Source organism: Gambusia affinis, linkage group LG17 (assembly GCF_019740435.1).
Source record: "Gambusia affinis linkage group LG17, SWU_Gaff_1.0, whole genome shotgun sequence".
NCBI lineage: Eukaryota > Metazoa > Chordata > Actinopteri > Cyprinodontiformes > Poeciliidae > Gambusia > Gambusia affinis.
This window is the reverse complement of record NC_057884.1, coordinates 5,561,453-5,573,644: the sequence shown is the minus strand read 5'-3', so window position 1 is coordinate 5,573,644 and position 12,192 is coordinate 5,561,453. Positions and strand designations below refer to the sequence as shown.

General features: G+C 37.5%; 1 protein-coding gene across 4 annotated transcripts in view; it reads left to right on the top strand.

The window, feature by feature from the left end:
* The window catches only part of LOC122847241 (netrin receptor UNC5D-like), a 234,592-nt gene that overhangs the window by 183,765 nt on the left and 38,635 nt on the right, over positions 1-12,192 (top strand). For 2 of the 4 annotated variants that reach the window (XM_044144747.1, XM_044144745.1), the window contains exons 7-10: positions 832-996; positions 1,306-1,338; positions 5,720-5,905; positions 10,465-10,614. In XM_044144747.1, the coding sequence (XP_044000682.1) occupies positions 832-996; positions 1,306-1,338; positions 5,720-5,905; positions 10,465-10,614 (534 nt within the window). The remainder of the gene's footprint in view (positions 1-831; positions 997-1,305; positions 1,339-5,719; positions 5,906-10,464; positions 10,615-12,192) is intronic. The other 2 variants (XM_044144748.1, XM_044144746.1) reach the window with 1 other exon arrangement.

Here is a 12,192-nt window from a genome sequence, read left to right as displayed (position 1 = left end):
TGTTAAAGTTAAACATGTGTAAATAAGTTAAGTTTGACAAACCTCTTTATATTACTTATGACCAATTAACAATTTTTTTTAAGTTGCCACTCCATTCTCTCTTTTTCAGTGCAATAAAAGCAAACAAAGAGAAGTACAATCTTACAAAATATGATGGTGGTTTAAAAATCTTTGGACAGCTTTTGGCCTGAACTTAATTGGCCTGTGTCTGAAACCGAAAGCACAATTAAAATGAACAAACCTGTAAAACATAGTCGACTGGCCGGAACAGCGGAACAACTTCCGACGTCTACTACTAATGCTTCATCTGCTCTGCTGACGTGTTTGAATAAATCCCAAACTGTAGGATTTCAACCACTGTACGGTTTGAAGAGAACATCTATTGCATTCAATAAAACTGGCTATCAGGAAAGCCGGCGCTCTCACTCTTGGGAGGAATTCTTTCTCATGTCTGGAGACATAAAAAGGGTTCATCAGATCAGCGGGAGGAAGGGAGCTTACAGAACATTTGGAGGCGGGAAGGAGACTTGATTGGATATGGCACAAACAGAGTCTCTGTGCTCCGAGTCGAGAAGACTCCGAAAGTATTTTGACAGCACGTGGAAGGAGCCGTTGCAAGTATCGCAGCGGTTACTTTAAAAGTGTTTCCCTTAAAGAATCAAACAACTTTTGAGAGAGTCAACTTGGAGTAGAATCTGTTCTCACGAGAGGAAAAACACAGCTTTATTCTTCTGTGCGTTGCATTTGTGTTGGCTCGTCTGTTCTCTGTCAATTCCTCATGCTAATGATATGTGTTTTTTCTTTCCTGCCTGCCTGCGTTTTATGGCTCAGTCGATGGAGGCTGGGGGGAGTGGAGCGAGTGGTCTGTGTGCAGCTCCGACTGCGACAGGCAGCGCGCCAGAGAGTGCACGGCTCCAGAGCCCAAACATGGAGGACGTCTCTGCGACGGCGCGGCTTCGGCAGCGGAAAACTGCACGGGCGGCCTCTGCACACAGAGTGGGTAACGTCATCTGCTTAAGAAGTAAAAAAAAAAAAAAAAAGGCAGTTGGGGATCATTACTGTCTGTACGCATGATGCTTAAAGACTGTGTCATTATACATTAAATGTTTATCATCTTTGGCAGAGCAGGCTGGATCATGATCATCATTATAATCATGCTCATTACCAACACTCTCATCCGTCTTCATTATTCATCCACTTGACTTACATTAAGCACAGTGTGTTCAGGCAGGGACGGCGTGCACAATGAACCGACGCTCCAAATGTGCTGCAAACTCTGAAATTAATTTGTTTGTCTGCCTGCAGATCGGAAGTTGCTGCATGACGCAAAGCCACAGGGTGAGTTTTTCCCTCATGCCATCCAAACTCTCAAGTAAATTTTAAACTTCGAACGTCAACTCCACTCACTGGCAAAAAAAAATGCATCTGACAGATTAGAGTATTTTGATCTGATGTTAATGAATTACTGTCTGAAATTGGTTAAAATTCTGCCTACAAAATGATGTATACATTTAGGTATTTAAAATAAAAATTAGGCATACCTCTGACCACTAACTGGTCAGGAAGTTTGATTTCCAACATGATTTCTGATATGACGCAAATATCCATTGACCTGCATTAAGCTTCTGTACGACCAGAGGTTAATCTGAGACAATGGTGTAAAAGAGCTTAAATAAATATCTGAGCGTGTTAATGTAAGTAAACCCACACCGCAAACACACACCTGTGTGGAGTAAGCGCATCCTTTTAACTGATTCATTTAGAGTCTAAAATCATTAATCAAAGTTAACATTGTATTAGATTTTAAAAAAAAGTACTAAGACTACTGCTGGTGGTAATTGGACTGCTTTCACTGGTCCTCAGAGGAAATTTTGGAATCACTTATTCACATTGTAAAGAAACAGCCAATTTATACAACTAATAAAGCAAATCAGCCAAAGAAAGATTAGTTCAAACAGATTGAACTTTAAAAAATAAATCTAGAAGAGCATTAAAAGAAAAAGATTCCTGTTTCTGCTTACCCTCTCTTCTGTTTACTTCTGATGTCAGAACCTGAATCAAGAAATAATATATATACAAAGTTTCAACAACTCCAGGATGCAATTCTAAAAAAATTGTCACATTTGCCAGTTTTTTACCCTGAATTACCAGGGCAACAACCCCTGGCATAACAAGCTAATAATAATTTGTTTTTCTGCATTCACATGCTAGTGAGGCATAAAGTAACCAATTTTCTTATGTGTGAAGAGTTATCATAACACAGACTGCCAGAAGTGCAAATACAACTATTTCTGTATTTATAACTCAGGACAATGATTTAAAATTGTGAGGTTAGAGTTGTTCAGAAATGTTTGCTTTTCTCTCTGTTGTAAAAGTTCTAGTTCAAATCTGACCCAAAACTTAGTCCACAGAAAAGTCTGAGTGAATTTTATTGACAATAATCAAAATGTAAGATTTGATCAGCCGCTTCGCACGAGGATTGGCGTTCAGATCAGACTCTGTGAAGGAGGTAGGTCGATCTGAACAGGAAGTAATGCGCAATCAGGAAATGGTGAGTCACCAGGTAGACTGGGGCCTCCAAATCGATCCTCCTCAGAGTTTTGGACCTCCATCGACTTGAATCCTCTGTGAATTGACAATAGAGGATTGGAGATTGTTCTTTTATTGGGGAATGTTCCACCCATGGGACTGTACAGAGGAGCATCCTTTTTACAGTGGAAATCATGGCAGGAAACGGGAAATTTTGACACCCCTAGAGGAACGTTTTGTTCTATTTTTACAATACAACAATCCAAACAGTAGTACTGTTTGCACATTTCTCATCATAATATTCTTGAGAAACATAAGCTTTAGCATATTTTCCATGTTGATTTCAATTATTTTAAATGCTGCATTTAGTAGTTATGTGTAGGTATTTTGTATAGTCAATACGTTCCTTTAAAAAAATAGACAACCATTCATAACGTCTTTTGCTTTAGGATGATGTGAAACAACACTGCACACTAAATGCTAAGTTGGAGCTATTTTATGCTCCAAATGCAAGGCATATTTTTTTGTTTTTTTACAATTTTCCTAAGCTACAATCATCCATAAATGCATTCAACAGACTCAACGTTGGATCCCTGCCATACTGCTTCTTGTTCCTACTGGGATCACTATGAGCAGCAGTTTTAGTTGGCTGGGAAATTACTGTCATCAGGACTTTTTCTTTTGGACCGTATGTAATCATTAATAAGACTTAATCCAATTTTACCCATTGTCATCAGTCTTTGCTCTTAATCCTAAGTTTCCAAGGGGTGTGATGTCCCAGTTGTTTCTGAGTAGTAGGCAGAGGACGAAGGGTTCATGGATTACTTGGGGGGGTTTTTGTGCGACACTCGAAAAATGATGAGGTAGAAGCTGAGCTTGTATATCCGTTCACAAATGCACTTAGTCTTTTAATATTTCCTCATATAAGATATTTTAATGAATCAATAAGCACTGCACTCTCTGGTCTTGATATTTTCAGTATGTAATCATCATCATTCACTCTCGTTATTAGGCAGAAACAAAGTAAAAGTAGTTTCTGCCTGTGCATTATGATACATTTTAATATTAATACCTGTTTAAATTTTTTCTAAGATGCAAAAAAAACAGTAAAAGTGGACAATGGTACGACATCTCTTCATTTAAAATATGTTTAAAGAAACTTTGGCATTACATTATTTTTATATTTGTTTTCTTCTCAATAATATTAAAAAGAAATGACAAATGCTGGAATTTGCTGCAGTATTGATAACCATTTATACAATACATGCAGACATTAAGTCACATATCTTTTTTTTCTCCCACAAGGAATCAATAACAGCTTGTTAAGCTTGCTTCTAGCAGAGGAGCATCCTATGTCCCAGTGTAATGTATCTGAGTTTTGCACCTATACTGTTCTATACTGTGGGTTGAGGTTTAGATCCCATCAAGACCAGTTTTCCATTAGGTAACAATGGAAAACTGTATTTGAACTGTTTCGCTGCATAATTCCAAAAAGTGTCTTTTTTTTCCTTCCTTGAAAAGTTTGATACTGACCATATCTGAAAAGAAGAACAAAACAAATATATGAACTGAAAACTTCTGTAAAATGAGAATTTTTAAAAATTGTGAACATGTGTTTTTTTTTTTTTTTCTGTTTTGTGCTTCAGTAAGCTTCATGGATCTAACATCCCCTAAAGTGCTCACATTAATAAGGAAAATAATGCAAATATTCACAACCAATGTCATATTTTTATTTATGATGTTAGCTTAAATAAAGTTACCTTGTTATTATAGGGACTTCCAGCGAGGGCGAATTATGATTTACTGATGAAACATATAAAATAAATTACTTTTTACTGCCTTGGTGAGGGTTCATGCAGTAATATATCAATGCAAAGAAAAAGATACTAGGATATTTCAGCTATAAAATAATACAAAAGGAAAAAAAATAGTTATCAGTGATGTATGAAAATTCACCTGAATGTGGAGCCAGGTGTGTTTCAAGTGTTTTAAGTAGGTGCTTTTTCTTAATAATGGTGGCTCAGCCTGATTGTTATAACATAGCATACACCCCACAATTGTGGCAATGTGAAGAATATAGACCAAAAAAATAAAATATAGCCCTACATTGGTTTAACAAATAAATCCCTTTAATACATGTGAATCTGGAAACTAACTCCAGTTGGAATCCCCACATTTTAAATTGAGACAATTCGTTGATGTTTGGATCTTTCTGACATTTATTCGCCTTGTAGGATTGATAACTAAGCAGGCTGCTGTTAAAAGCAGCATTTAAAGCATCTCGCATCAATACGTAGCTCCCCTTTAATAAATCTCTTAATTTTGACTTCATCCGGTTTGGCGTGCCAGGTCACACCTGTCGGTGGATATCCACCGGAAAGTCACTGGTTTATGCTTAATTGCTGTTCAGGGAAATGAGGAATTTGCTGCAGTGTCATTTTGATCCATACGGAGCCAGAAGCTCGTGTTCTCCTTACTTGTCCTTTAACAACAATCAGTATTTCCATTTGTCACCAACGGTAAGAAAAATGCATTCAGGCTTCCGTAACTTTCCTGAGCCCTCAATTAACCTGCCACTATAGCTGCTAATACCGCTTTGCATATTTTGTCAATTTTCTTCCCTTTGAGCTTCAGGCTACTTAGAGGATTTCCCAGCATGTCCTGTTTTTAGCAAAGATCTCATTATCTTTCAAGAACAAGCTAGCAGCTTCTGTTTTCCTCTCGCTCTTTTTCTTTGTGGAGTTGGACGCCGCAATACTGGCGGGAGCAGATAGAGCGTAATCGTCGCCGATGAGCTAATTTAATGAATTGGTTTTGTCACATTATCCCAGTGGAAAGCAGAGAGCCTCCACCACCAGAGCCAAGCGGTGTTTGAAATGACAGTCAGGTGTTGGGTTGATTATAATCGCCTTCCTTCCGAGGTTCCTCATTAGTAGTCTTAACTCTGCAGAAAGGAACAATAAAATTGTGTATCAGGAGGCAGGCAATGGATAGAAAACAGAAACTCTCTCATGTAGTTTGGAACAGAGGTAGATTTGCCTCCCACCGACTTCCACAACTTTAATATTCTTTAGCAACACGGATTCTTGGGCTTCTAAGGGAAGAAGCTGCTTCTTGTGTCTTAATTAGACTCAATAACATTTCCCAGACTGTGGCAAAAAGTCTAACTTTTCCCTTCTAACCTTCGAAGGAGTGGAAAGAACCAGTGATGTGGCCCTGTACTCAGGCTTGGCTGCGGGAGTGGTGACCGTGGTGCTGCTGATCGTCGCCGTCACTCTGTATCGGCGGAGCCAAAGTGAGTACGGGGTCGATGTCATCGACTCCTCTGCCCTCACTGGGGGCTTCCAGTCTTTCAGCTTCAAGACGTCTCGTCAAGGTAAGCCAGTGACCGAGTCTCGCAGGGATAAGTCGGCTCAAACTAAACCTTCACCTACGAGACTTCCACTGTCAGACGCTGATTTTTTTATTTTTATTTTTTTTGCCAGCTTGGTTTTAGATTGTACCTGCTAATTCCAACTTGATTTCTAAGAACTACCCTTACAAAGAAATCCCATAAAAATTCTCCCATGTGAAAGTCACATGTGAGAGTCACATGTGCTTTGCTTTCACATGTAACTTTCACATGTGCTTCACATGTGAAAGTCACATGTGAAGCACACAAAAAAATCACATGTGAATCACATGTGATTTTACCACGAAACATTCCAAAATCACACGTATTCATGTGCTTTCACATGTGATTCACATCATTCACATGTAAAATTTGTGTGAACCACATGTGATCACATGTGAAAGTCACATGTGATTTTCATGGGATTTTTTTGTAAGGGTAGGTACGCAAACTTCTGAGTGTGAACCAGTCTGCATGATATATGCCAAAATAACACTTTAAAACTTTTTAGATTTTTTTAGAGCCACTTAAAATAAGTCTGCATGATATATGCCAAAATAACACTTAAACAACATATAAAGCACAGGACATTAGCAAGGGTCATTGTTAATGATTCAATTGGACAAAAATGGCATCTATGGGAGACCAAAACAGCTACCGACCCAACAGGACCAAAACATCCATCTGACTAACGAGACAAAAATGTTAGATTTTGAAACACATGCATCCTGTTACTAACGAAGAATTTCAGATAAAAAAACATCATGGGTAACACGCTGGTCAACTGTTTCTGGACTAGTTAACCACAAACTGGACAACTTGCAGTAATTGATGGAACCATACATTTATTTATTTACTTATCAGAAAATCCTGCTGTTCAACATCTGGACGTCATTTTTTTTTTTAAGCTCAAATCTTCCTAGATAATGAAGCAGGACAAAGATGAGAAGTAAAAAAAAAATGTTAAACTGTTTAGAGAGGCCTAGTCAAGATACACTCTAAAGTTTGATGAAAAAGGCCGAGGTATGAATTTGAACAGCCGTCAGTGTGGCTGATTCTGCCTAACTCCTCCATAGAAATTCACAAAACTCATGGCCAGTAATCCCAAATGGTTGATGTCACCATTTGCCACCAAGGGGGACAAACTAGTTGTTACGTTCAGGGTCAATTACTTTTTACATACGGCCAGGTCGGTGTGGGCCACTTCATTTGAAAAAATGCTCTATTTACACAGATCATCTTCATCTGATGCTAAACTTTGACAATAGATGCTTTTCTATTGTATTTTTATATTTCAAAAATAAATCTGCTTAATTGAAACACGGCAATTTAAAAAAACTCCTATTTTTCTATAAAAACTTTTGGTATTATAATGAAGCAGTTTTTCGGCTGTATTCAAATTGGTTCAGCTGCAATGGAAACACCTTTTTGCGTCTCACAAGTCACATGATCAACAGGTGGATGTTGCCACTGACCTAAACCGCAAAGAAGATGACAGGAAGTAGATTAAGGAGGATGTTTTTTTAATGGCCTGCACACCTTTTTCACATGTGATTTTCATTGTGCTTCTCATTTAATGGAAACACTTTAATTATGAAATGGCGCTATTTTAACATTAGCAAAAATATAAAGGTTTTACGCACATATGTAATGGAAATACAGGTGGTGTGGGACATTTATGTATGTAGCAAAACCACGAAAACATGTGAAATAATTAATAATACAAATAATTTTCACAGCTCTGTTCTCTAGCATGTAGGGTTTGACTTTCCTGTGCGACTTGAAATCAAACGCAGTTAGTTGCCTAACTTTTCAGAAATCAGGAGAGTAAAGAAGGAAAATAGTTGTAAAATAAAGCTGCGAATTGTTGGTATTGTCAAAATTATACATTTTGTGGCTTCGACATGTGATGCATAAAAATAAAATCCACGCTGTCATCTAGTATACTAACTGGTTTTATGATTTGAATGAGCCATAAACAAACAAACAAACAAAAAACCCTCCAATCAAATCTGTTTTGTTCCTTATAAATGAAGTGAGAGCATATTGCATTCTGAATGTCATTCTTTGGCTGCATAGACATTATGAAAAATGTCATTTCCCTTCAAATAGCAGAACACAAAAGTTGAGACAGAAAAATGTCACTCTTGCAGATTGGCTTTGTAAGAAACAAACACAAAACACACCATCACTGGCTCTTTACTTTCCCAAAGATTAACAGTGGAGCAGAGATTACATTTGCAAAGGATGAAGGATTTTGTCCTTTTCATGTTGGTATTTATTTTAATTTGAAAACCATAAAAAGTGCTGAAATATTGATGCTAATGTATCTGAATGAAAGCACTATCCACACAGTCCATACAGTGAATGCATTCATGTAATGTCATGAATTATACATTCATTTCTTTGTGTTATGACATAACTAATGGGCATCAATTATTAAAATGCTGTAGGAGCCGGGACGAGAATGACAGTTTTTAATTTTTCAGTTTGTTTACTGCAAGGCGTTTGGAGATTCTTAATGTCTGAGTTGGAGTTAAAATGACCAATATAATGTGGTGCAATCTATAAAACATGCAGGGCTTTTTGAATCTTATTGGAAACAATGCCACGGCCCGACTAATAAACTTTGTTGAGAACAAACGGTAAAACATATAAAGAATCTGTGTAATTTCACTCTTATCTATTATTACTTAGATATTTGTTCTCCTACCGCGGAGTGCATTAATCAACATGGTAGAAAAAAGGATTACGTTTAGAGTACAGCGCTTTTTCTTTTTACCTTATCATCCTAAGTTCAACAACACCTCAATTAATTATTCATCGTAGCAGAATTAAAAATTCAGTTTATTAGTGTTTCCAATTTCTTTTTTCTTTTTTTTTTTGTGAAGTTCAGGGATGAAACGTTCATGCTGCAAATGCAAAAACATTAGAGTGTTCTAACTTGGTCTGTGTGGGGTTTTTTTTCAGACAGGCATTATGGTTGGCCGCAGCAGGAGCCCTCAGCCAGGCATAATAAAGTTCATTTTGATAACACCACAGGTGGCAGGCAGAGACGGCTTTAATCTTGGTCTCTGCTCCTTGTGTTAGAACCTTCATAATATCCTGCATGTGCTCCCCTCCTGATGTGTCACTCAGTTATATGCTGCTACAAGTAAAATCACAGCAATCAGTTACAGTTTTTATTTTCTTTTTTTTCCCTGAGTCGGTCGAACATATTACACCGACAGAAACTTTGCTGAGCTTGTGTCTGAAATTTTATTTCTTACTTCAGCCCACTTCTTCTGTTGTCATTTTGTGTAAAATAAAATATTATTTTATCAAGAAGAGTCCCATCAATCCCATTCTATGTGCTCTTTGAACAGACTTTGCCGTAAAAGTATTAAGTCACAACATTGTTTGTAAAGGTGTTCATACCCACTAAACATTTTTACTTTACAGCTAAAAACATTTAGTCTAATTTTATATTTTATGCTCACTTAATCCCCTTTCTCTGAAATCATTTTTTCTTCCACAGAATCTCATTTACACTCACAGCACTTTGACATGTTTCTGCCACTATAGAAGATCACAAGTTAGATGCTGCAGCATCATCTCTTAAGCTAATTGCTTTAACTTGTGCAAGTTAAGACTTGTGGTATTCGTGGGAGTTAAGGACCACAGTCGTCTGTGATTAGCTAAAATCTGTAAAAAAAAAAAAAATTGAGACTCCCTTTAAAGACAGTTTTGGGGATGCAGCCGATCAACGCTGAGGAAAATGAAAGGCACTCCTGGACTGGCTGCTTTGCCAATGCTAGCCAGTAGCTTCGTCAAGTAGCATTGCGCCTCCCACGCGGCATTTCTTTCACTCAAAATTTGACATGTGTATGAGAAACATCCGTGACTAGACGAAAGTCCAAGAACAGTTTGGAGCGACGTTCTATCTGTCCATTGTACAATTCATTGACCATCCATGTGTATCACTTATGGTTTTATTGTCCCTGATGAAAGCATTTAAACAGCTCTGTGTTACAGTCACAGGGTTCCTCTGTTCGGAAATTATGAATCCCGCTGGACAACAGACATTTCCAATATAAATGCCCTCCTCATCTTTTATTTGAACAGACTTAAAGAAAACATTCACTTCCCTTTCATTTCACGATTATGTGCTACCCTGTGTTGTTGTTGGCTGGAGGAAGTCAGTGCATCTTTCAGTGGAGGTATCCTCTCCTTTATGCCCTGACGTTATTACCATTTAAATGCAAAAGCGTAAGTTTTTGTAGCTGTTTTGAAAGTTGATTATCAGATAACGCCGCCTGCTGCTCCTGTTTGTCATTCCTAAGGAAGACATTATTTCTGTAAATGTATGACATTCATGATTCCATGGTGAAGAAATGATAGTCATTTCCACACAATGAAAGAAATCGAAATTGTTTTGATATGCACTCAGGTTATATAAGTTGGTAATAACAAGCCTCTTGTCTAAAGTGTCAATGTGTTGAAATGTCTTTAAAAGAAATCGATCTGCTGTCAACAATTCATTCTTTCTCTGTGTGTTTTTTCAGCCAACCCCCTGCTCATGAACTCATCCATGCAGCCGGATCTCACAGTGTCTCGTACATACACCAGCCCCATATGTTTCCAGGACTCCATTGACAAGGAGTTGATGGCCGAGCACTCGCTCCTCGACCCGCTGCCTGATCTGAAGGCTAAAGGTTAGAAAACTCAACTAATAGTAGGAGATTTATTCTCCTTTCCTTGAATACATTTTAGTTTGTCTCTGAAGAAACTTTTCATCCATAACAAACTGATTGTCCAGTTCGTGTTCCCCGATATGTTAGTGCTACCATCAGTACCTCCAGGAAGTTGCAATCTCAACTATTAATGCAAATTCAGTCATCATTCAGACTTGCAATCATTGCAACTTTTCCTTAAATCTGACCAATCCCCTTAACGTTTTCTGTATTTTGTTCTTTTCTGACCAATCCCTGCAAGTTGGGTGAATTTTAACCAATCCCTTTAGCCCTCTTCTCAACTCAACTTCCTGTTTTACGATGCGTCTTGAAAGCCAAACCTGCAAGATGCTAAACAGTAACATTTGCTATTTTTTTTTTTTTTTTTTTGCAGTAACCATTTAGAAATTTTCTGTCTTCTTTACTTGATCAATATGTTATTTAGGTTTTTTTTTTAGCTCTTTGACAACTCTTCGTGACATGATTTTATTTGTATTAAGGGATCTATTTCAAGAACATACTTGTAATTGTTATTTTCACTTTAAGTACCAACCATGTTGAAATTGTCAAAAGTCTTTCTTGCAAAGGTTATGTGCAGCGATGTAAACGTTTTTGTCAACTGCCAGGTTATGGCAAAAATACAGCTTTAAAAACTTGCTACTTTTTGAAAAAGTAAGTACTTTTAGGCTGCAACAATCACAAAAAAGATTTATTTTTTTAAAATCACAACATCTTAAAGAGACTGTAATATGCTTTTAATGTATTTTACACTTGCGTATAAAAAGAGCTTTATTTGTTGACACATGTTGAACAAAAAAATCAGAAATTACACGTTTTTGTTTCTTAACGACTCATTTAAACAAGCCGCACTACAAGATTCATGGTCATACTTTACATTCTTCCTGCTGGGGATCTTCTGTGTTGAATAGACGTTGCTAAATTTTCCTTTCTTGCAAATTTCTGAAAAGAAGCGGTAAGATGAGTTGAGATTGAATAGGGAAATTATTTAAATCTCTGAAAGATGACAGCGTGCTCCTCTCAGGTGATGCCCGTCTCTAAACACGAAGCAGTCTGAGCACAGACTGTTCTCATTTGCAGTTCCCTGTTGGTGGAACGAGCTGCCAAATTCTATCAGAGCAAAGAGCCGTCTCTGATTCTTAATAAAACACACACACGCCCACACACACACACACACATGCGCACCTCTTTTTCTTACACCTTTAGCAGTAACAATTCTATCTCACATAGACTTTTTTTTCGTCCATCCTTTAAATATCTTTAACTGCACATAAAGGAGGAATGTTGCACCCTTCTTAACAAGTTCAAGCTAATTTCTTGAAGTTCTAAATATCTAAGAAAAGGAAGCACACTCTGTTTCAGCGCCACAGCTTCTGTTCTTCACAAGGTTTTAAAATTGCTTAGATGTAACCTTGAGCATACCAAATCACACTGGCGATTCCACTCAATGTCTGTGAAACAAAAACAACAAAAAAACACTATGCTACGTGTCAAAAACTAACAACTTGTAAGAACTCCTTTAGCAGCAGTAAATTGGTGTGG